We start from the raw sequence: 26,134 nt of genomic DNA, 5'->3' as shown, positions 1-26,134 counted from the left end.
CAATCAAATTGGTAAGGTGAATGGAGAAGTATGGAGTTCTGGAAGGGGACAGAGCTCCAAGGCTGTTTACTTCTGCCACTGTTACCTCTACAGTAAGTTAGGTGGACATTGCTGGTCATGGATTCTGCCCACTCATACTTCCAGCACTCACAAGAGAGAAGTTATCCTGAGCCACACAAGCAACCAATATCTAGGGAATTTAATACCAAAGGTTTTTTTTAATAAAGCTCCCCTCAAACTGATGGGGAGTCTTTTGGCTAGCCCCTTTCTCTTATTCTGTGAGAGGAATGCAGGGTGAGGATGAATTCCAATCTAGCCTCCTCTGACTGTCCATCCTGTTTTGAACTAGCTGATCTATTAAATGAAACAGAGACCTATAGAAAACTAAGGATTTTCAAATAAGCAAGTTGTGGCACAAAAACTATTCACTTCTTATTTTTTGTGTGTGATTTAATCTAGGCACACCCTGGACCACTTTCAAGGTGGGATTTCTTTATAAGTACCATTAGAAAGGCAGAAAAATTAGCAAAACAAGTTTCAAATGGTTACATGCAGCACATTAACTTGAACAAAGACAACTAAGAGAAGACAACTTTGTAGACTTTCAGAAAGGGTTCTACAAATAGATCCTGAGGGTGTGTGTGTGTGTGTGTGTGTGTGTGTGTGTGTGTGTGTTGCAAAGTCTGTATTGCATGCCTCAATGGTGTGTGTGTAATTTGTGTGTTCTAATTTCTGGTTATTATTGTAATTGAACGATTGAAGAAACTGTCATTCAGTTGTGTCTCTACATTTCTCATAATTCTACTCAGTACTTAAGCACAATAGTTCAGAGTGTCATGGCCTCACTGTAAAAGTAGCAGTTGCTAGCATGTCCTTCCTGGCCAAGGCTGAAAGAGAAGGGCCCTCTCCAACCTTCCAGCCATGTATGGTTCCCAAACATCAAGGGAACTGGACCTTATCTCAGGTTCTGTAAAGTGAAATGCAATGCCCAATACTGTAAAATATTAAACAGATTGCAAAAAATATGAATAACAGGCTGGAAGAAAAAAAGACTGAACTAAATGTGAAAGACTTCAAACGCAGTCTTTGATTAATTTTGGCAACCTTTCAACGACAAATTCAAAGATATGGAATACCTGCCAACTGTGGAATGCAATCCCACAAGAATCCATGTAACCTGACCTTTGCTGTCCAAGACAACTCCTCTCACACACCTGCTCTGGACAGTGGAGGGGCTGCTTTAGAAGAGGTAGAATAACCTCAAAAAATATGGTGTGAATACATTCTCTCTCTTGGGAAAAATTATAATAGAAACTTTGCAAGCTCAGTCAATTGTAAGAATGTGTAAGAATCCATGACAAGTGTGTTCTCTAACACCTTGAAAATGAAATGAAAAAACAGTTGCAACAAAATCTCTATCACCAAAGTTCTCAACTCCAGGGTCAGGAATAAATAGCTAGGAAGAATTCAAAAGCTTTTCAGAAAAGCGATGTTTGTGTAGAAAAAAAATGTAGAAAATGTGGAGACAGCCAAATCTACTCAGCAGTTATGGATCCAATACCCAAACAATTCAGTCTGTGGAACATTCTAAAAAAAAAATCCAGTGTATTTAGCCTCCTGAAAGATCGCGATCCTACACTTTCTTACTGAGATTAGAGGTTTCTGAAAAAGTGTTAACAGATCCAACAGTCAGAGCCTTGAGAACACATTCCAGAGGTATGACGTGACGCTCCTACATCTTGTTTCAGCGCCAACAGCTGGACCAACCACTCCCAATGGGAACCCAGTGGATGAATGTGATGATGATCAGGCCAACTGCCACAGCGGAACAGGTGATGACGTCCAGCTCACAGGTGCAAAAACCATCTTCATCTCATTGCTGTACCATTTCAGTTCATGTCGTAGCAGAGATCTGTGGGTGTTCTCATAACTCCTATGGATAGTGGCAGGGGGACGCGCTGGGAATAGAAGCAGCCTCACCATGGCTCTGCATCCTCATTTCTCCATTCCATCCATGTAAACAACTTGTTCTTAGTAGCCACTGTCTGAGCCATGTTCATTGCCAAAGGCTGGCGTTATCGTAATGGAGAAAGGATATCTCCAAGAAAGGTTGCACTGAGCTAGTCCTTAGCTCCAGACACCAACCATTCACAATTACACACTGTGAATCACATCCTCCTTCGTGCCTTTACACCTGCACTGTCCATTCACAATCACAAACTGCGGATCCTCCTCCCTTCAGTGGGTGCTACCCATTCACAGGCTGTCCTTCCTCCCTCCTGCTTCAGATTTGCCCAGTCCTACATTCACAACCCATTCACAACCCATTCACAACCCATTACCCATTCATAACCACACCCTCTAGCATGTTTACTTTCCTTTCTAATGAGCACAGAACTTTTTTTTTCTTTTTTTGCCAGTCCTGGGCTTGAGCTCAGGACCTGAGCACTGTCCTTGGGCTTTCTCAAGGCTAGAGTTCTACCACTTGAACCTCAGCACCACTTCCAGCTCTTTTCTATGTATGTGGTACCGAGGAATTGAATTCATTTAACTAGACATATATTAAAATAGATTTTTAGGTTGGGGCTTTAGAAATTGTTTTATGCTAAAATCTGCAAAGGCAGATTTAGTTATTTCCCATCATCTCTGACTAGCATATATATGTGCATATTATATATATGTATGTATGTATGTCAGACATAATGGGTGACAAATGCCACTTAACCTGGCATTTCTCCATAACTGTGCAAAACCCCAAAAGTCTACAATGCCACCTTCTCTTCTCTTGGACTGGTAAAGTAAATATTGGCAACTGGGAAAATGGGATGGTACCATTTTCAAATTGATCAGATCGCTAGAATTTTTCACTCTATTGTTGCAAAAGATGTCACAGGATCTTCACTAACTACTACTAAGAGATTTATCCTTGTGGTTGTTGTTTTCAATGTAGTATGTGAACTTATTTCTTTATTTCTTTTTTAATTTCTCTTTTTCTTTTTCACCCCTTATGGTTGATCCTATGTTGCTGTTGTATCTAACTTGTATAGACATTTATTTGCTTATTTAAATCAGGGAAGGGAGGGAGATAAACAAGATGATGAGATAAAGGACAAAGGATAAACCTGTGTAGCAGCGATATTCACAAGACACTATGTTGGAAATGAATTTTACAACTTGGGAGGAGTGGGGAGAGGGCAAGTGGGAAAAAAAAAAACATGGGAAGGGATAACAGTGTTCAAGAAATAATGTCCTCATGCATACTAAATCCACTAGCACAACAATGTTCATTGCAGCACTACTTACCATAGCAAAGATATGGAACCAACCAAGATGTCCCTCAGTTGATGAGTGGATCAACAAGATGTGGTATTTATACACAATGGAATTCTATGCTGCTGTCAGAAAAAAAGACATCGCCCCATTCGTAAGGAAATGGAAAGACTTAGAAAAAAATCATATTAAGTGAAGTAAGCCAGACTCAAAGGAACATAGGCTCAATGGTTTCCCTCATTTGTCATAATCAGTAGAAACCTTGGGCTCTCCTAGCAGAGATATGCAATAGAGCAAAACCTAGATACATAAGGCCATATAGTAGGACGCTAATCGAAAGGACCTCTAGGATATAAAAACAAAAGCCATATAATGAGTGATTATTGTCCTTAATGTACTATAGTATCTCTCATCTCCTTTGCTGTCCCTTGATTATCTCATATTATTACAGTATTTCACTTTGTTATCTGATATATTGGATAAATGCATATTTGGTTATTTGAAATTGGATAGGGAAGGGGGGAAAACAAGATGAGAGGTAGGGGTGGGGGGGAGGGAAATGGGGACCAAGACATGAGAAAGGGTATCAATGTATGTGAAGTAACGCACCTTCTATCTGGTGAATATAATGTAACCCTTCTATTAATTACAGTAAAAAAAATATATGAAAAAAATAACATAAAAAATAAAAGTTATCTCAAAGTAAAAAGAAAAAGAAGAGAAATAATGTCCTCACTACCTTATGAATGTAACTGTAACCCCTCTACACCCTGATAGTGAAATTTAAATTAAAAAAACATCAAGCCAGGGACCAGGAGTTTGGCCTAGTGGTAGAGTGCTTGCCTAGCATGCACAAAGACCCAGGTTCGATTCCTCGGTACCCCACATACATAGCAAAAAGCCGGAAGTGGTGCTGAGGCTCAAGTGGTAGAGTGCTAGCCTTGAGAAAGTCCAAGGACAGTGCTCAAGCCCTGAGCTCAAGCCCAGGACTGGCAAAAAAAAAAAAAAATCAAGCCAGGTACCAGTGGCTCATGCCTGTAATCCTAGCTACTCAGGAGGCTGAAATCTGAGGATCATGGTTTGAAGTCAGCTAGGACAGGAATGTCTGTGAGACTTTTATCTTACATTTAAAAAAAAAAAAAACTACTCATAAAAAGCCAGAAATGGTGCTGCAGCTCAATGGTAGAGAGCTAGCCTTGAGGACAGAGGCTTGGGAAAAGAACCCAGGCCCTGAATTTAAGCCCCAGTACTGGCATCAAGAAAATAAATAAAATACAAAATAAAGTTTCAGCTGGGCATTGGTGGCGCAAACCTATAATCCTAGCTACTCAGGAGCTCTAAGTCTAAAAATCACAGCTCAATATCAGCATGGGCAGAAGTTTATTAGACATTTATCTTCCATTGGCTAGCAATAAAAAAAACAAAACAAAACAGAAAGGGAGCTGTGGCTCAAATGGAGCAGTGCCAGCCTTGAGTGCCTAAGGCACAATACATAGGCCCTGAGTTTAAGCTCAATATCAGGACAAAATTTGTTTTAAAAACAGAATTACATCCCACCTCTAATCATTTTGTCTCTCTCTCTGAATTTCAAGGATAATTGCTTGATTATATATAGCCAGTAAAGACTATATTACTATGGGCTTTAAAACTGAAATCTTCTCCATAATAACCACAAAAAGTTACTTTGTGCAGAGGCATTTTCTGTGAAAAATGTGAAGTTAAAGTTGAAAATCCCACACAGCTGATGTAACAGCCAGGGAACCATTCCCTAAACCAGATCCTGTGGAACTTTCCCGAGGTTGCTGTAAACATCCCCAACCCCCCAAAACCTCCAGATTTTGTGAACCCCGTCACACATCCGTAGTGAAATTCCTCATAAAAAGAAGGACTTACAGTGTCACAGCATATACCCTTTTCAATTGTCCCCTTCTGGAGGGCTCTTTTCTTTATAAACCCTAAAGTGCTCAATTGATATTGATTAGAAGCAAAGCTTCAGACTTAGTCTTCATATCAGAACAAGCACCCTTCTCATGTTAGCGTGTGTTCATGACTGAACCAATTGAAAGCAAAGTCTTTGAATGAGAGAAGGGCAGTCTACTAGCCTGGAGCAGATTGTGGGGCAGAGCGTCTCTCAAACCCAGAAAATGGGTCATTTGTAGTAGAAACACTGACAGCCCTTGACGAGAACAAGGTTTTGCTTCACCTACAATGTCTGAAATGGTTTCTTGAGTAGGGAGATAAAGTACATTCTATTTTTTACGTACTAATATGAGAAAAAAAGACAGTCATTTTCTCAAACCAGCTCATATCTCAACAGAACTATAAATGTATACACATAAGAATCTGTGATAATATCCATCCTGCCTTCTCTCACCCCATCAAGAAGAAAGTTTAAAAGATAGGCTTATGCTTCCAATTCACTTATTATATTAAGAATTGGGGGTGGGGTGGGGTTGTTTTTGTTTTTTGGGATGATACTGGCTTCAAGCCCTGGGTACTGTTTCTTAGCTTTTTCACTCAAGGCCCACCCTCTACTGCCTGAGTCACACCTCCACTTCCAGTTTTTGTTGGTTAATTCAAGATAAGAGTCTCATGGACTTTCCTGCCCAGCACAACTTTGAATGTAATCCTTAGATCACAGCCTCTTGAGTAGATAGGATTACAGGCCTGACCACCGATACCTGTTTTCCTTTTTTTTTTTTTCTTAAACTGAAACATATTTGGCTTTTTGGAGAGCTGTGTTACTCTTCCTGAAAAGACTGTGCTCGTGAGAAATTATTGAAAACGAGCGAAACTTTACCTATCTCCTGTACTTCATTACATCTCAAACCTGCCTCAACTATACTCACATACCACTCTGCAGGTTTTTGCTATCATGGGTTTTAAAATCAGGTTGTAAACTTTGGGTATTTGGTGCACTAAAATCAAATAGAGTGCTTCTTCACTTGACCCCTGGTAGCTCGCTGGGAATGTACAAACTGAAATCGATGCCCTTTAGCAGTGCTTGAGCCTTTCTCCCAGGTGGCATGTATTTGATTTCTTCTCCTGGAAAGACCTATGTGGACATGGAGGAATGGCTTCAGCACAGTCCTTAACACCCAGAGGCTGGATTTCCAGTGAGCTGCTGCACCCCTGCTGGAAATGCAGGGTGGGAGGAGGGGGGTGGTCAGCTCTCCCTGCTCACTGGCCAAGGTGAAAATTCACCCCAAGTTACTCATTTGCAAATGCCTTTGAAGTCATTAGATAATAAAGTTGGTTTTAAAAGGCACCAGGAGGCCAAATTTCAACATTGGGACTTCTGTGTACCCAACAATGGAATTTAGCTTTCAACCTATAACAAAACTGATAATGTATATCGGATTAAAAAAAAGTGAGATTTCACCTTGACTCTTTCTCCTCTGAGGGCTACTGGGAACAGAACACTAATGTATTCTGGCCTCCTTCCAATTCTGCCATTATAGATTCACCTTCTTAACCCGAGAAGTATGCAGTTCCTTCTCTGTACGGCTGGCCTTCCTGGGGCCACTTGTGAGTGTGACCCTCGTGTAGTGTATTTATTGGGGTAGCACAAATGGGGTGCTGCCATGCATCAGCTTAGAGATCTCAAGACCTTTCCAAGAGCGCAAATTCACAGCTCTCTGATTAGTGATAGTGGCGTACAAGGGATTTTCAGTCTGTGAAAACTGCAAGATAGGCATGCTACAGAAACAAAGATCCTCACAAGTCTTCACTGAATGCTATTGTTGAAGGTGTGTAATCGGCACCTGATTTTTAAAAAAAAAAAAAAAAACTGCCTTCAAAACATGCCATAATGAACCTAGACCCATGCCATGCCCCTGCCCTGAATTGGGAAATAATCTTTTGGATAAAAGTAAAATTATTACCTGCAAATCAGAATCTATATGGCAGATATGCTTCTGGGGAAAGAGCTTTCTCGAGCACCTAAGGAATAAACAGCAAGCCAGTGTTTTTCCAAATGTAAGGGATTGAAGATTTATCAAAAAAAAAAAAAGCTTTGAAAAAATGCAACTTTTCAAAGCCTTTGCCTGGAGATTCTGGAGTTGGATCACAGAGGATAGGTGGGGAAGAAGCTGCTATTTCGACCCTCTGTGAAGGCATCTTATAGCTGGGAAAGTGTGAGAGCATTGCTTGCAAGCAGGAATATAGAGTTGTCCTGTATCTCAGAGAATGAGAATACAGGAAAAGAGACAGTAAATTTCTGTCTCTGTAACTGGCAGCATATCCCCTGAGCAGGAATTCCAAAGTAGTCCCAAATGAGTACTGAAAGCTCAGTGTTTGGGCATTATTTGTTCAATCTTCCAATTCCTGTGTCTCTGAGGGAAAGTTTATGGCCTTCCCCTTTCACACTGCCTCTCATTGCTTCGTTAACCCACATACTGGGTGGACTATTTGTCCTTGGGAAAAATAAACAGTCTCAGCACAGAAATTAAGAGGTGTGTGTGCTGGGGGCGGGGGGATAGAAAAAAAGGAAAGCAAAGGAGGAACCATCACCATCTACAATAAACCTTTGGGCTCCATGTTAGAGACAGATTTCCCAAAAGGCCTAAGAAACTTTGGAAACTGAAACTTAGGGAGCTAGAACAAGTTTAATATCCAAGTCACTGAGGTTGTTCAGAGGCCTTTGCCTTTCACTGTTGCAATTCTGTGCCATGCTCATCCTGAGAATCAGAGGTGCCACAGGAGTAAAATTCCAAACCCTCTATGCCTTCTTGATACTTTATAAAGAAATAGAAGCCAGGAACCCATGGCTCATGCCTGTAATTGCTACTCAGAAGGCTATGATCTGAGGATCCAGGTTCAAAGTCAGCCTCAGCAAGAAAGTCTATGAGATCACCAAAAGGCCAAAATGTAGAGCTGTGTCTCAAATGATAGAGCACTAGCCTTGAGTGAAAAGGTTGACACAGCATCCTGGTCCTCAGTCCCAGCCCAGGTGTGTATGTGTGTGCAAGCCTGTGAGTGCATACACACACACACACACACACACACACACACACACACACACACACACACACGTGTCTCATGTGGGAAGAAAACCTTCCTAACGATTTCAGAGCCTTGACTTCAAACTCGAGTAGTGCCAAAAAGAAATTTAAAAATGTGTTAGGTTAAAAAAAGTAATATTATTTGAATTTCATATTATGAGCAATATTTTGGTGACACAGTTATCATAGCTAGAAATAAAGATGAGGTTTCCTGTGGATGATACACAGAGGCATAAGCATGCATTGTTGCCACAAACTCATCTCCATTTGGTCACCTCCTGTTTCTGATCTTGTTTTTCAGGAGGTACCTCGGTGTTGAGCACAGAGAAGCCTACAATGATAGACAGCACAATTCAATCAGGTATCAAATAATATATAAAGTATTCCATTTCTGCTGGCATCCAGTGGCTCAGAGCTGTAATCCTAGCTACTTAGAAGCCTAAGATCTGAGTATCCTGGTTTAATGTGCGATGAGGGTCTGAGCAGGAAAGTCTCTAAAACTCTTCTTTCCAATGAAAAGCTGGAAGGGGTGATGTGGCTCGAATGATAGTGCATATGCCTTGAGAAAAAAAGACTGAGACAGTGCCCAGGCACTGAGTTCAAGCCCTAATACTGGCATAAATAATAATTTTAAAAATTATAGATTTTTTTATCTGCCCTTTTCCAGTTCTTCAATATAGTACATGACTGTGCTTTTTATTTTCCCGCAAGTTCTAAGAGAAATGTAGTACAGCATCTGGTCTCCACGCATGAGCCATAAATACGGCTTTCCTTTCATGTACATGTCACTGTGGCAGAGTGAGAGTTCCTTCTCCCATCAGTAATTGCCAAGTGGTGACAATCCCAGCTCTCCACTGAAGGAACTGAGCGACATACTTTGTTTAAGCGTAGCACATCTAGGACGTGGACTGTGTTTGCAAACTCGAAGAGAAGGAAATCACCAGCAGCAGCCTCACTATTTATTTTCATCGCAATTCTGCAAAACTGAGATGCAAAGTTTGTCTGCTCTGCCTGCCGCAAAATTGGCAGTTTTACAACAGCATTTTCAGTGGGCATGCCACAAAACGGGGTTCAGGAAGGGGTGCTTTATATTATGCATGGGGAAAAGAATACCCAGGAGAACAGATCCCCTCTTCCCTTTCTTAATAGTATTTCTCTAGACTTGTAAAGTCTGGCTAAAGCCTGGCTATGTTGTGTGTGGAAATCTCCCTGCCCCAACCCCCTCCTCGGCCTTTTTGTTTTGTTTTGTTAGTATTCTGTGACATTTCTTCCTCACTCAAAGGGAAATAACTCCTTGTAAGCAATCAGAGGTTTTAAATACTTTAGAGTTAATCATTAGAGTAAGGTGAGCAGGTCAGTTTTCCAGCCTCTTCCATTTCCTTTATTGAAGTTCACTCAGCCTTGCGTTCCTAGCCATTTATTAATGGGGCGTGTGGTGTGTACCAATGTTTCTTCAACACTGTGACACTCCCCCAGTTAGGCAGAAAGTAAAAGGGACTGATCTAATTAGTATACTTCCTTAAAGGATGCTGTCACCATTGCCCTGATTAAATTGCAAAACAAACTTCTCTTTCACTTGGATTTAACCCGGAGTTTTCCCCCTGCTATGTTCCAGTTGCCAAATTTGTGCCTTGTCACATGACTCAAATACCCAAAGATAGTAACAAGAACGATCACCTAAGCTCCAGATACACTCATCTTTTCAAGTTATGAAATGTGGCCTGTGGGGATTGTGAGGGGACCGTGTTTAGCTGAAGTGACCCCAAGACAAAGGCCCTGGGATGCTTGCCCTTCAAGAAGCTCTCAGCTCTTGGAATGGTTTTTCTGGAGAAAGGATAGGAAAGGGGGAAATGAGCTTCTAATGAAGTTCTCATAATATTACACACTTCTCAGCTGTTGTTTTAGGTTCTTCTCTTGTTAGAGAGGTAATTAAACTTGCTCAGAATTTCTTTTGTTTCTTCTCATCTCTCTTCTCCTTGCCTATGAAAAGAGTTAAGAAAAAGACAACGGCAACAGCTGTAGAGAAGAGAGAAAATGTCCTCAGATGGCAAGCCTGGGAATGGCTCCTGCTCATAAAGGGTTAGGTTATCAGGACAGGCCATTCATGTGCTCAGAGACAGGGGGACAGTCCCCTGGGACTACTGAGACTCTCTGAGGTCTGCTGAGGCTGAGGGTACAAGTACACAAGGCAAGAACCAGTAAGTTCCACTGTTGCCACTGTCTGAACCAGACAATTGGACCTCACAGCATACGTATAGGAATGGTCCTTTTACAGGTGGACTTGGCTTTCTGCTTGACCATTGTCTGAGTTCTCCATCTGATCTCCAAGTCTTCATCAAAAAGTAATAGACTGTCTGGCCTTCTTTGGGGAAGGGCTGTTCCTTGTCACCTTCTGGCTGAGAGTATGAACAGGCTTTAGAAGGACTACTCAGTGCTTAGAGCCAGATGGCCAGTCTTCAGCTCTGGGGTGTCCATCCAATGGTCAGGTTCAGTTAAGAGAGGCCCTGATTTGTTCGACAGGCTTCACGTTCTTTGCAAGCACCCACAAATAGCTCTAACCTCCTTTGGTAGAGCCATTCTAGACTGGAGCAGAGTCTTGGGTTTCATTTTGAGGATTCCTACCAATACAATAAACTCAGTGGGCCTATAATAGTCATATGCCATCTGGGTTGTAATCAGATGCATAAAAGCCGGTTCATGCTCTTCCAGAAGGCAATGAAAAGACTCATGATTAATCCAGCTTTCGCTTTATCCGCCAGAGGTCTTCATAGCCTACATCAGCTCACAATTTGTGGCTGGAGACCTCAGTACCTCTTTGGCCTGAAAGCCAGGCTGTGCTTAAGCAACGAGTATGCTCAAGGAAGCTTAGAATACCAGATTCAAAATAAAATCCTTGTGCCAGGTAACTTGCCATTCATGGCAGGAAGAAAAATGCCAGGAACACCTTTTCAAGCACAGCCATAGTAAAGTTGAAGTTCATATGCTTTATGAAATCACACTGCAGTTTTCTGTACTGAAAACTGGGTGTATTAACAAGGCAGCCGGGCCATATGCTAATAGCTCATGCCTGTAATCCTAGCTACTAAGGAGGCTGAGATCTGAGGATTATGGTTCACAACCGCACAGGTAGGAAAGTGTGAGACGCTTACCTCCAATAAACTATCAAAAAGCTAGAAGTAGAGTTCTCGATCAAATTGGGAGAGTGGCTGTCTTCGACCAAAAGAAGCTCAGAGACAGTGACTAGGCCCTGAGTTCAAGCCCCATGACCAGCACAAAACAAAACAAAAAAAACAAAAACCTCATTTCAGGAGAAAACACACACACACACACACACACACACACACACACACACACACACACATACACTTTAACATTTTCTGGATGAACATCTAACATGAGATTGTGCAATAGTACATTTCAGAGGGTGGACATTGGCATTTGAGCTTGCTCAACTCCTGGTGTGCTTTGTCTACATACTTCAGTCTTGATGAAGCACCAAGTGTGGTAACATTTAAAGAATTTCTCATGCTTGTAAGGAGTCTGTTTCATGGCTATGAGAGAATACACATGGAGAGATACAGTAGCTGTGAAATCATGCCCTTTTGCACTAACTGGACATAAGCATACCAAATACAACTCAGAACTTACTTCACTTACTCAAACTGGCTCTGTCTACCCTGTGAGATGTCTTTTTTCTATTCTAGGTAGAAAATCCCTCCCCACCACCACCACCAAAAATAAAATACAAATAAAGTCCTCCCACCATGGTTAAGGTGGAGAGAAACACTCAGATCAGATACCCAGGCAGGAGCAAGAGATTATGTATTAAGCTCTTGGTCAAGTTAAAGAAAAGCTCAGAATGAGATGTGGTCTCAGCCTGACCCAATGGTCATACATAATACCAGACTTCCGTTATTGTGTGGAGAGATTCTTTTGAGGCTTCAGTTCAACTGGCTGGTGGCCTTGACATCTTTCTGTTTCAATACTGCCATCTTGTGGACTGCCTTGACTCCGACTTACTGTGGAACCAGGTCCTTTATTAATGAAACAGTGTCTTTGGGGGGCTTCACAGGGGTGGCATGAAGGAGTGGACAGAAATAGGACAATTTTATCTTGAGAATACTTCTATTGTTCATGTGCCTTTACCAAAAACAGATTTCAAATCCCACTGATTTCATTGTCCTTGTAAAGTTCCAGCTCCCTTCAAAAATGTAGTAGAGTCAAAAAAAAAAAAAAAAAACCAGGCTTTGAGTTTTAACAGGTACCGTGGTCTGAGATCACCATTTGGAATGAACCCAAAACACCATGTCTATCAATCCATTAATTTTCTCTTAAGCTTCCAAAGAAAGATTAAAGAAAGAAAGAAAACTGAAAATGCTTGGCTATTGAAATGTGCGTTGGCTTTATATGACCTTGCATTGAGGTTTAAGTGGAACGCACAATTTATATGCAAATTTAGAAATTCAGTCAAAAAGCAGACACTTATTCTGAAATTAATTGACCCGATGGAAAGTACAGAAGAAAAAAAATAATCATTTCAAGAAAATGCGTGAGGGATTTCTGTCTGCTCTGACACCGAGAGCCTGTAACATCAATGGGCTGGTGGGGTAAAAATACTGAGAGCCTCAGTATTTTAGAGTGAGGGGTTTTGTTTGCCAAGTCACATTTTCAGCTTTGAGAGGTTCGTGAGTCCTTTTATTAATAAATACCAATTTGTGTGCTGCATCCTCAAGAGCAGGATATCTTCCATATTAAATACTGAGGAAATGGTGGAAATAATGCAGAGGTAATATGCCTGCCTTGGAAAGTAGCCCTTCTGGAAATTTTATTTAAACTCAATATGACAGATAGTCTATAGCTTTTTAAAAAACAACCCTGGGTAATAATAATAATAATAATAATAATAATAATAGTAAATGTGAGTTTGCAAACATTGCTATGTATTAGTTGGTTTCTTGGGAATCCTGGATTTTTGAGGCTTTCCCAGAATTTTCCAACAGACACGAAATTACACAAATTATGTTAGCCATGAATGTATTAAAAGCCTTTTTGACCTGAAATGATTAAATTTGTCTCTCTCTGCTTCTCTGTTTTTTTTTCTTTTTTCCTTCCCACCCACTGAAGAGTTTCCAACATATGGTTTGAACTGTGAGTTTGGCTGGGGTTCTCACAAGACATTCTGTCACTGGGAACACGACAACCACGTGCAACTCAAGTGGAGTGTGCTCACCAGCAAAACAGGACCCATTCAGGATCACACAGGTAACGAGACGGGCACCGACGCTCCCTGTGTGACTCACACTTGTGGAATGAGAAGTTACTGGCCTGGGTCTCTAGTGCCTGTGAATTCAGGAATGATAGAAAATACCACTTCATACGTGGGAGAAAGAGCTATGAAAATATACACAGGGTCATATGCAGATACACAGAAACATATGGAGTAAAGTGTGGTATATGCATGAGGAACAAGGAATTTGCAGTTTATAGATATCAGGAATCTGGGCCATGCATTGTCCAGCACAAGGAAGGAAGGTGAAAGCAAAGGGAGGAAGGCAAATGGGGAAAGGCAGGGTGGGCAAATTCAGTCATGAGTGTGTGTGTGTGTGTGTGTGTGTGTGTAGCCAAGCAACCTGTGGAGACAGGGTTGGGGGAGACATGAATGGCACTGGATGGCATTGATAACTACTATATACTGTGCTCATAACTGCCATGCAAAAACTCCTTTGTGCAGCTATTTAAAGATGATAATAAAAAAATCAAATAAAAAGAGAATATACTATAAGCATTTCTGAAATGACAAAAGTCTCTGTCCCTACTGGGAATAAGTCTGGAGCATGGAGTTGGAAAATTGATTGAATTTGGCCATAGGTTAGCCTTCTTGAAAAAAATGGACAATGATGGGAGAATTAGTACTTATTTTATACTTCTTATTAGGGAAATTTTAAAATAATTTCAATAGTAAAAAATGAAAGTGAGGACACTCCATGTGTATATAGCAACTTCAGTTATAGGCATCCCATTTTATCTCTGTTATTCTTTTCTTCAAATGAATATATGTCCAGGTATATTATGTCATTTATTTCATAACTAAAGAAACAATAAGCAGGAGTAATTCATGCTTGCTTTCTCTGCTCTGACAGTAAAGGTGGAACAAAGTAAATAAAATTCTCATTCATTTATGGAAGATTTCTAAATCTAGCCCATTGTCCTGGACAAGACACAAAACAAAAAAGCTGGATTTGGAGCTCAAGAGGTCGGGCTCTTGCTTAGCATACCTTATCACCCCGAATTCAGTTCCAAAGTACTGAAATGAATAAATGAACGAATGACCAAATAAATAACTAAATAAATATATAGGACCAAGAAAAAAAAAGAAACCTCACCACACCCGAGCACAAAACTCATCCCACCTTCTGTTTTCTTTTCCTCCTAAGATTAATTAGTAAGAGGAGAAAAGAGTCAGGAGACAGAAACAGCTGCTCGAGGGACCTCTTTTATCCATCTCTCATCCTGTTTCTTTCCCAGTCATTTTATTATCCAACTTTCCCTGCCCTGCCCAACATGCATATGCACATGCACACACACATGTTTACTCAAACACACCTACAACCTGTGTGTTTCCACTGTATGCATTGGTGAAGGAATGCTTACTCACAAACGATGGCCCATAGAGGCATTTAGGGATACTAAGAAATCTAATTAACCCTCCCCATCCTGGTTTTTTACATTGCTGGGTTTGTGGGCTGATGGCTGGGCAGAGGGCACTTAATGCCTTTCCTATTTTGTCTTTCCCATTTTTCCCAGTGAATGTAACCATTGAATAGGTTGAATAAGCTTCCTTCCACCAGGGTTACCTCCGTGCCTAATGAGAATGACAAGGAAATTGGACAAAATTGGACTCCTTCAATTCAGAGACAGTTCCATTGAATCTGAAGACAAGCAGTTTTAGAAAACTTAAAATACTTTGACTGTAAATGGCACGGTACATATAAATGGCATCAAATTAACTAAATGCAATTAGCTGAAATGAAGGCAGTAATGGTAGAAAAATTGATGCAAACTATGGCAAAATGGCTCAGTAGGATCTGACATTCAAAGGAGGTTAAAAGCTATGTTAGCCAGAGACAAAAGCTAAAAGGCTCACAGAAGTAAAGTGCTAATTGAGAAAATGAAGACAGAGTTCCTGACCCAGTACTGTGATAAAAACCCTTGAAAGGGAAAATATCAGCACTTTATGTGTTAGAGTATCAGAAAAGGAGGCTCCGCGCTTGTCTTAGATTAACAGCTGAGAAGTGCTATTTCTTCCAAAGGACTTCGGTCCTTTGTTCTCTCTCCAGCCGCCCAGATCTATTTGGCTGTCCTGTTGGGTGTGCCCTGACTTAGAAAGAGCCTCTCACAGCTTAGGAAATACAATCATCTCAGAGAAATGGGTGAGCCTGACATCTGAAAGCCAGGAACTTGTTAACAGGGAAACAACCTAGATGAAGAGAGTCTCCTACCCCCATCCCAGCTCACAGGCTTACAGATAGGCATATTTATATACATGTATGTATATAATATACATATAGAAATATAGATAGGACGTGGCACTTTAAAAATAATAGTAGTTGGAAACTAGGTATAGTGGTACACACCTGTTATTCCAGCACTCACAAGGCCAATGTAGAAGGATCACAAGTTTGAATCCAGCCTGAGCTACATAGCAACACTCGGTCGCAAAAATAATAATAGTGATGATGATGATGATGATGACTGGAACTTTGCAAATCAGATGTTGACTTTAAAAAAATATTACTGTTTAGGTTAAATGCCCAGTTTTGAATCCTATTTGCTTTTGTGTATATGACCTCTAAGAATGAAAACATACCTGTTTGTAGAGGATTTCTGATATCTGGCCCTTTTCCCTAACTCCCTGCACAGATGTTATTTGAGTTTCTCTTCCACATGAGAGATGAAGATGTCATTGTCTCTCCCTATCTGTGGGTTCCATATCCATAGATCCAACAAAACTCACATTTAGTATTCAAAAGGAAAATCACATCTATACTGCACATGCACAGAGTTTACACTATTCCCTAAATGACATAGTATAACGACTAGGTGCATTGGCCTCTAAATCACTCTGGGTCTTATACTTAATCTAAAGATGGTTTAAAGTGAAGTAGAGAATGTGTGCAAGCTCTCTGCTAATGTCACAGGTACTAGGTCCCTCCGAATCTGCAGGAGCCATGAAGGTCCCAAATCTACCAATATTCTAACCTGATATAAAATTGTGTAATGCCTGCCTAGAGCCCTCCTCAACCTCTACTCTAGCTTACTTTAACTTATCTCTGGATCACTTGTAATTCCTACTATTGTTTAAGGAATAATGACAAGAAAAGCCTGCACATATTTGATACACGTGCAATTTTCCTTCTGAAATATTTTTGGTCTAAGCATAGTTAAACTCATGATTCTGGAACTCAAAGATGCAGAGGGCTGATTTGTATTGCACAATATTTCAGTAAGGACTCTATACCATGGGCTTGTGAGAAGGTACCCTCCCCTGGAAGGGCTTATCCTCTGGTTGTGGGTGTGAAACCACTGTAAGTACATTTGAAGAAGGGCGTAGATAACAGAGCAGAGCAATGATGGTGAGAGATAGCATGCAAAAGGTGGAAGAACAACTTCTGTTTTTGAGTTTGGGGGTTTTTTTAGTTTGGTGTTGTTTTGTGTTGATATTGGAGGGCTTGAACTCAAGGTCTTGTGCTTTTAGCTTAGCTTTTCTTTTTTACTCAAGGCTGGCATTCTACCACTTCAGCTACGACTTCCACTTCCACCTTTCTAGTGATTAAGTGAAGAAGCTCACAGATTTGTCTGCCTTGTCTGGCTGTGAAATACGATCTTCCTACCTCAGCCTCCTGAGGAGCTTGGATGACAAGGTTGAGCAATTGATACCCAAATAAGGCTTGTTTTAATAGCATGAAAGGAGGTGGTTTGGACAGAGCTTTTATGGAAGATAGTTTTGTGGCAGAGAATATGAGCTCAATACATGTGTTCACTTTTTCCCTAAAGCATTCCCAACTCCAGTCTTGACACTGGATGCACATGCAGGATGGGGTCTATTTGTTTTTGTTTTGAGTTTTGGTTGGAAGAGAGAGTTGTATTTTGTTGATGGTGGTTTGCTTTTGTGTTTACATAATTAGCACTCTAACCACTTGAACCACATCGCTACTTCCAGCTTTTGACTGGGTAATAGGAGAGTAAAGTCTCACAGATCTGTCTGCCATAGATAGCTACCAACTCCAATCTTCAGATCTCAGATTCCTGAGTAGCTAGGACTACAGCTGTGAGCCATCAGCACCCAGAAATCCACTGGCTTTTACTAATAGCACCCTGGTGGAATCTTAAAAGGCCCAGAGGCAAGGGAAGAAAGCCGACCACTAATGCGTCCACCTGCACCGAGACAGCGCTGACACTGTCAATCAGGCAAAGTAGATGTGCCCACATATGCACAATGTGAACGTCCCTGGCAGATACTAGGTCCCTGGGACAACCAACAAAACATCCCGCTGTCCACTGAGGCCCCAATATCCCACTCACACTTACATCAGGTAGGGCATTAGAGTCCATGATTTCTATTTGCAGATCAAACAGTGAGCCATGATCGTGTGTTTAGATCAGGTGGTGGCAGAAGTAAGGAGTTCCTCGGGGAGTAATTAAAAGCAAAGCCAAGAGTCATTCTTTGTGATTCCGCGAGTACCTCTGTTGCCCAAGTGGCTTGCACTAATGAACCTCGAAACCTTTCCTCAACCTTTCTTTCTCCTTGAGTCAGAAGCATACTGGATAGAATTAGGGCTCACTGTGAATAATCAAACTCTGGGTAGACTAAAGGAAATGATAGGCCACTCATATAAACGAAATGAAAATAAACAGAATTTGGAAAAGACGATGGTTCGCTTATTTGGAAAACTTACAGTATGTTTATCACCAGGAAGTGATGGTGAGTCAAACACCATCAGCCAAGAGAAGCTCTGCTTCCCAGATGACAAATACAAAGACAAAATCCACATCAGTGCATCGCATGTCTCTATTTAATATGGGTACTGTAGAAGCATCTAAAACGTGGGTCAGAAGAGATTTTCTAAGACCTGATCTGCCCTAACACTTTTTTGTTTGTTTGTTTGTTTGCCATCGCAGGAGATGGGAACTTCATCTATTCCCAAGCTGATGAAAATCAGAAAGGAAAGGTGGCTCGTCTGGTGAGCCCTGTAGTTTATTCCCAGAACTCTGCCCACTGCATGACCTTCTGGTACCACATGTCTGGGTCCCACGTGGGTACGCTGAGGGTCAAACTGCGCTACCAGAAACCTGAGGAGTATGACCAGCTGGTCTGGATGGCCATTGGTCACCAGGGAGACCACTGGAAAGAAGGACGTGTCTTGCTCCACAAATCTCTGAAATTGTACCAGGTATGGCCTTTCCCCAGAGGCAACAGCCTCTAAAATACCAGGGCAATGTGTGGAGGCTTCAGGGATGCAAGAATTATTATTACTATTATTATTATTATTATTATTATTATTATTCAGTCATGGGTCTTGAACTCTGGGCCTGGGCGCTGTCTCTGAGCTCAAGGCTATTGCTCTGCTCCTTGAGCTACACCACCATTTCTGGTTTTCTGGTGGTTAACTGGAGATGAGAGTCTAACATATTTTCCTGCCAGGGCTGGCTTTGAACCACGAGCCTCACATCTCAACTTTCTGAGTCGTTAAGATTTACAGGCATGAGCCACCTGCGTCCAGCTTTGATCTGGTGCTTCTAAAACCCAAACTTCTCCATAAAGATATTCACCTTGTGGACATGTTTCACAGTCTTCTGACTTATACGAGTCAAACTAGTTTATTAGGGACGAAGGAGCAAATGAGTCCTTGTAATCTGTTTCTGAGTCGTGACAGCCATCATTCATATGATTTGCTATGACCCTGTTTTAAAAAGTTAAAAAGTGAGAGCGCAGCACTAGTGGCTCACACTTCGGAGGCTAGGAGATGAGGAAGTGGTGTGCAACCAGCCTGGGCAGAAAACCTTGTGAGACTCATATCTCTAATTAACCAGAAAAGTGCCAGAAATGGGGCTGTGGCTCAAGTGGTAGAGCACCAGCGTTGAGCAAAAAAGCCAAGTGATTTTATAAGGCTCTCTGTCCAAACCCCAGTACCAGCACAAGAAAAAAAAAATGGGACAAGTTTTATGTTTCATGTCACCACCACACAGCTGGCGTGGATTGATGAGTGAAGACTGTTGTGAAAGAAAATCACAAGTTTTGTTTGTGTGAACATAGCTTCAGAAGCCTTAGCAAGCATTTTTGAAAACACTTATTTGGGACGAAGATTTAAATATTGTGTATGAATTCTCGTTTTGTTAGGTGATTTTTGAGGGAGAAATTGGAAAAGGGAATCTTGGCGGAATTGCTGTGGACGACATTAGTATTAATAATCATATTTCCCAAGAAGACTGTGCAAGTAAGTGTGATTAGGGTGTGAAAAACAAGAATGATCTTCTCCCCAGCCATATTCTTTTTTTTTCTTTTAAAAATTTTTTATTGTTAATAGAAGGGTTACATTATATTCACCAGATAGAAGGTGCATAACTTCACAAACATTGATACCCTTTCTCATGACATGGTCCCCATTTCCCTCCCACCCTCCACCCCCCCCCCGCTCATCTTAATTTCCCCCCTTCCCTGTCCAATTTCAAATAACCAATTAAGCACATATAAAATATATCAGATAACAAGGTGAAATATTGTAACAATATGAGATAACCAAGGGATGTCCCTAGCCATATTCTTTAATGTGACAGCCACAGTCTTACTAATCTGGACTCAAATTCAAGTGTGGACTCCATGCATAGCATATGAAATTCATATGCTAGTGAGATAGGGCATGAAATCAGGTCAGTTTGCCTTAAGCATTTCCACCATCTAATGTGGTCTGATTGATGTCTCCAAACTTCATAAATAGTGTGGAATCCAAAGACAAGAAGAAAGACTCCGTTTACAAAGTTATATCTGGCATACCAAAACATTTTGATGAAAAGTAGAAAGCTTAGACATCTGGATCATTCCACATATCTGAGTGCATAAACAAAACAGCAGGCCTTTGAAATGTTTGATCGTGGCGAATTTAATTAACATTTCATTGTTAATGAATCATAGAAACCAACATTCTTTGCTTTATTGCAGATAAGTAGATGTTTCTGGCTTGAAAGCTAGCCAGAATGACTTAAAGGATCAATGCAATTCACAAACTCTGCCTAGTATTTTAAAGCTGGTCTTTATGGTAAGACCTAGGAATGTCTGACATAGAAAACCAATTCATATTCCCTAGTTCTTTGTATATAATTACAAATTGTATCACTAATGGCAATGTAATAGCTCAGAGATTAGTCTTAAGCTCCATTTACTACACTTAAACTTTAGTTATATATCATTATATAATAGGATGTTAATTATAACAAAATAGAATAAGCCTATGGGGCAAATTTAAGACAAAGGAGCTTGTTGGTCATAATGGGGTTTTGGTCATTTCAGTAACCTACAAAGCTTTTATTATACAATATATGGAATATATGTAATCCCTGAAGTGGCAATAATTTGGCCCTATCAATTGTAGGAACTGGAAAAAATAAGGAACAGTGAATAAAGGTCTGCTTTTTCATTCTATGTAAGGAAATCTATTTAATATTGCACTACTTAGCAAATTTTCACAAAAATGATAGTTTAATATTTCAGTAGCAACTCTCTCACAAATTACTCATATCTAGATCTATCCTATGATTTAAATGTGTATTTCATGTAATTCCACAGTATAAGTAAATCATTGGTTTTGCCATTTCAAGATGAGAGTGATGATAGTGAGTCTTAGGGAAAAAAAAACAAACAAACCCCACAAAGAAATGAAGCTCAGTTTAGATCAACAGGTTTTAATTGATTACATAATACATGCAAAGCAGTTTATGTGGAACTGTGAATGGAACACTGCACGTGAAGAGGCTTTTTCTTTTCATTTAATTCATCTTCTGAGCTGCAGATACTACCAGGTCATGTACTCAGAAAGATACTCATGTATTAATAAAAAAAATATTTAAGATAAAGATCTGGAGACAGCTTAGTGGTGCAATGCTTGTCTTGCAGCACTGTGTCCAGTTTAAGGCCCCACGTTCCAACACTAGCACTTTCTTAAAAGGTCTAAGATAATTATATAATTATGAAACACATATTTTTAGCCTCTAGCTATGAATTCTATAAGATTATCTACTATTCATCATTTGTTCATATGGCAAATACTTATTAAAACCTCTGGTATGTGCTACACATTATTTTAAACAGAGAACGAAGTGTTTTCCTTGGTGCCACCAGGGACTCACTCGAGACTGTACTTTTCCCATGAACTTTATTTCATTTGCTTTACTTATTGACTCATCAATTTATTATTATTATTATTATTATTATTATTAATATTACTGCTGCTGCTACTACTGCTACTATTTCTGCCAGTACTGGGGCCTGTGCTTGCTTAGCTGGTGCTCTACCACTTGAACCATGTCTCCAGCCCAACTTTTTGCTGGTTTGTTGGAAATGGAATCTCTGAATTTTTCTCCCTGGGCTGGCTTCAAACCAAGGTCCACTAGAACTCAACATGCTGACTATTACAGGCTTGACACCTCAGCACCCAACTCATTCATTTATTTCTGATTACATAGAGTCTCTCACTTCAGAGCCATCTAGAAAACTGACTCAGTACATCTCACCCTAAGAAAGCTGGTTACCTAGAAATCATGGCCTGGTAGCCACAGGCCCAGCTCCACTTCTGTTCCCTCTGTTCACACTCTGCTAACAGCCACTGGGATTTTCATGTGACTCTCATGTCACCAATTTCACAGTCATTTCACATAAACTGTACGGCTATTGATTTGAACTGTACTAAAAAAATATAAGAGAGTCCAGCAGCAGCATAAGCAGTGCATACATGTGCATGCATGTATGCATGTGTGTGTGTGTTCCATGAATTCCATATTTTGTTGACTGTTCAAATATCTCTTTGTATTTTCCCTTGACTTGGTAGAACCGGCAGACCTGGATAAAAAGAACCCCGAAAATAAAATTGATGAAACAGGTAACTATGCCTTGATTGCCATTATTAAAACCTGTCTTTCACTATATTTATGAAGAAACTGCTGGAACGAATATATTGTAATGTGGCAAAGCAGTTCAGATGATAACAACAGCTATGTCCAAAGCCTTGAGTGCTAGGAACTTGGTTCCTCTGGCCACAGCCTCTCCTAAACCACAGACAGATGGGGCCCATTTGTGATAAGTAGTTGAGCTATGTGGAAGTATGCTGGGTCTGGCTGGCCCCGGCCGGAGCTCTGTGACTGATGGAGTGAACCACTCATTATACAACTGAACGCTAACAAAGACCATCTTCATTTCAAATGAGTTTCAACTAATTGCCTCTGGTTGGTGTTCAGGGAGAACTGTAAGAGAGCAGAGGTCACTGTCTGTGTTTATCTCTTCCACTTGATCCATCTTTCCTTCTGGAGCTGTGCATTAATGGTGATATTATTGAGTAGCTACATTCCAAGTACTTTACAACAACATTATGTCATTTCATATACTCTCAGGATGCCTGCAGGGTATATTTGCTCCCAACCATTTTATAGACAATGGCACAAGATATAAATAACCCAGGTAATTAGGTGGGTAGCTCAGAAACTTTTATTGAACACTGTTTTGTGATGAAATGCAAAACATTTGATTAGAGCTAGGCATTACCTGGTGTTATTTTATTCTCAGAGGTATCTGCACTTGGCCAGCACTGAGGATTGTTGGACACATGCCCTAGAATCACTCACAATTCCTGTAAGCGGTGCCTGTACCCCGTGGGTTATCATTAAAAACATAGTCCTATATAGTCAGGCATAGACCAGAGACAAGTGAATACTACATTGTGCTGTTGGAAATATTAGCCCCTTACAACACCTCCACTCAGATGTAAACTTTATTAGACGTTGTTTCAAAATAATATTTCATCAAGAGAGAATAGTAATATGTCCCTAAGGCTTGTTCTCCTTCATTCAGGGACTGGCATCTCCTATTTTTAGTTTTTGTTGATTGGAATCTTTGTTGATCAGAGTGCCGTTAAGTAAACACCACACAAGTCGCGCGTTCACATTTCAGCCCTGTTTCCAGTACCAGGTAATTAGGCTCAAAGCTCCCGTGTTAATAACTTCTCATGTTCCACTCTAAAGAAAACATGTCCCCAGTGACTCGGCTGCAGACCAGCATGACTGTCTCCAGCAAAACTACCACGGATGTGGGTTTGCTCATGATTCGATGTCTTCTGTTCATCCGTGTGCAGACAAAGTTCCATGATTGCAACCAAAACCTTTGGCACATGACAGCAGCGAGCATTCCTAGGTTTTAAAACATCTCTCCTTCAGTGAAAGTACTGCAGACTGTAAGGGTCCTTGTTCACCTGTCTGCCTGCTTTTCCAAGTGGGAAATAAATAGAGGTATAAGCCAGGCTGGGCCTCTACCCCCAAACAACACAGTGCAGTGCTCAAAACTTCTGCCTGCCTGGTTTAGGAAACAGACATATGCACAATGATTGGTTGAATCCACTGTCCACACACACACACACACACACACACACACACACACGGTTAAGACAGGCTTGAGTATTTAGAGCCTAGCAGCAGTGGTGATTGTATGCAATCTGCATAGAAGCATAACAAATAATCTTCACTGTTGATGCAGAATCAGTTGTTTTCCTGTGCCAAGCTTGTCTGGAGGAATCCCAGAATTCTCATCTCCCACATCTTCACTCTTCATTTGCTCAGACATAAAATCCAATAGGTAGATGGCTCGATAGACAGCCAGACCAGCCAGCCAGACAGCATGTAATTAACTATTTTCCTTTCTTCTGCTGGATCTTTCCATCTGCTCTTGCCTACCATTGATGGCATTCATGACACCCATCTTGTTTTGCTTTCTAGGGAGCACCCCAGGATATGAGGGTGACGGGGATGGTGACAAGAACATCTCCAGAAAGCCAGGCAATGTACTGAAGACCTTGGACCCTATCCTCATCACCATCATTGCCATGAGTGCACTGGGGGTGTTGTTGGGGGCTGTGTGCGGGGTGGTGCTGTACTGTGCCTGTTGGCACAACGGGATGTCAGAAAGAAACTTGTCTGCCTTGGAGAACTATAACTTTGAACTCGTGGATGGAGTGAAGTTGAAAAAAGACAAACTGAATACACAGAATACCTACTCAGAGGCATGAAGGTGGACAGAAGTGTGAAGACACAGGGCATCAGAGGACTTTCGTAGAAGGAAAAGTGGAGCGTGTGGGGAATTTGTGCTATCTGCTTTCACTGTCCGGGCTGGGAATAAGTGTGTTGATACCGCCGAGCCAGGCTTTTTCTCAGGAGCTTCAATGAGTATGGCCGACAGACGTGAACAAGTGAGCTGTGTGAAACAATCAGAAATGTGCACAGTCAGCTTTCTTCCCTTGGTTTCCTATAAATAATCAGATGCTGGTGTTGAGACCAAGTAGGATTGACTTACTGATTCATTTCAATTCCTCCCTCCCTTTCTCTTTCTCTCTTCCTGTGCTGGATTCTTTTCAGAAACTGCAAAAATCCAAGATGCTGGCACCAAGTGTTTTCAGTGGGGGCCCCTTTGAAGGACCTGCTCACCTGGAGCCCATAGGGCATCACTGCATTTCAGTGGACTTCTGACGTTGTTCCTGTGTGAAATTGCCCCCACGTCGTGCATAGGCAAAGAGGGATTAGGCTGTTTTCTTTTTAAAGTACTGTAGGCTCAGTACCGATCTAGTGAGTCAGCTCTGTTTACCAAGCAATACCGTCAACTTTTTCTTGATGTTTTCCAGTGTTGTACTAAACCTCGTGCTTGTGAACTCCATACCCCACACCTAGACTCCACTGGCACTGAGTGCACTGCTGACAACCACAACAAAAAGTTCTTGGCACTGGCTTGTCTCTGTCCTCTCAAGTGCCTTTTTGTTTGTACTGGTTTGTTGTACTTCATTACTGATCCGCTCTGTTTCTGGCTAGGGAAAGCCCTCACCAATCAAACCTATTGGCCCACTGACTAGGAAGAAAGTATATTTTAGTGTGAGACGTCAGCCCCTCCCAGCTTGGGAAAGGCAAGGGCTCTGAAGATTTGGCAACGTGGCTTAATTGTTCTGCTTTTTTCTATAGTTCAACTTCATGTCTCTTGACCCTTTTGTATAAAGCTGCAATAGTCTCTTATTGTTCTTTCATATGGAATGTATTTTCAAATGTAAACTCTTGGCTCTCTCCCCCCCTCCCTCTCTCTCTCTCTCTCTCTCTCTCTCTCTCTCTCTCTCTCTATCTCTATCTCTATCTCTATCTCTATCTCTTCCTCCCTCCCTTTTTCTCTCCCCCTATCTCTCCCTCTCTGTCTTTTTCCCCTCTTAGAATTTAAGCATTTGCCATTGTCCAGAAAAGAACCTTGCAGCTTTAACCGGCTGGCAATGGCAAACCATTTTACTAGACTTTATGTTTTAAAATAAATAAATAAAGGGGGAATTCCTAACTTTTCCCTCCAAAGTCTAACTTTGGTTTTCTTGTTAACTGGTTAAAGTGACAGTATCTTTTTTCCTTAAGCTGTTTGTCTGTCAGTTATGGGAATAGTAATGCATCGAGAGAAGAAATAACGCTAACTCGCCTTCAAGTCAGTCCCAAAGGAAGGAAGGAATAAAACTTCCAAAATCTCTAAATAATATGGAATTTTTACATCTTAATATGCAAAAATGCCCTATGAGAACCGTCTTGTT

At 41.0% G+C, this 26,134-nt stretch overlaps 1 protein-coding gene across 6 annotated transcripts in view; it reads left to right on the top strand.

The window, feature by feature from the left end:
- Positions 1-25,646, top strand: part of Nrp1 (neuropilin 1) — a 148,569-nt gene extending 122,923 nt beyond the window's left edge. For 3 of the 6 annotated variants that reach the window (XM_090319115.1, XM_090319114.1, XM_090319113.1), the window contains exons 12-18: positions 1,749-1,853; positions 8,575-8,634; positions 13,398-13,535; positions 18,453-18,724; positions 19,672-19,768; positions 22,373-22,423; positions 24,306-25,646. In XM_090319115.1, coding sequence (XP_090175241.1) covers positions 1,749-1,853; positions 8,575-8,634; positions 13,398-13,535; positions 18,453-18,724; positions 19,672-19,768; positions 22,373-22,423; positions 24,306-24,595 — 1,013 coding nt within the window. In that variant the 3' untranslated portion in view covers positions 24,596-25,646. The remainder of the gene's footprint in view (positions 1-1,748; positions 1,854-8,574; positions 8,635-13,397; positions 13,536-18,452; positions 18,725-19,671; positions 19,769-22,372; positions 22,424-24,305) is intronic. The other 3 variants (XM_090319116.1, XM_090319119.1, XM_090319118.1) reach the window with 3 other exon arrangements.
- Positions 25,647-26,134: the final 488 nt, after the last annotated feature.

The sequence above is a fragment of the Megascapheus bottae genome, chromosome 26 (assembly GCF_031878675.1).
Source record: "Megascapheus bottae isolate mThoBot1 chromosome 26, mThoBot2.hap1, whole genome shotgun sequence".
NCBI classification, from domain to species: Eukaryota; Metazoa; Chordata; class Mammalia; order Rodentia; family Geomyidae; genus Megascapheus; species Megascapheus bottae.
Note: the sequence above shows the minus strand (reverse complement) of the source record. Positions and strands in the feature narration are given on the sequence as shown.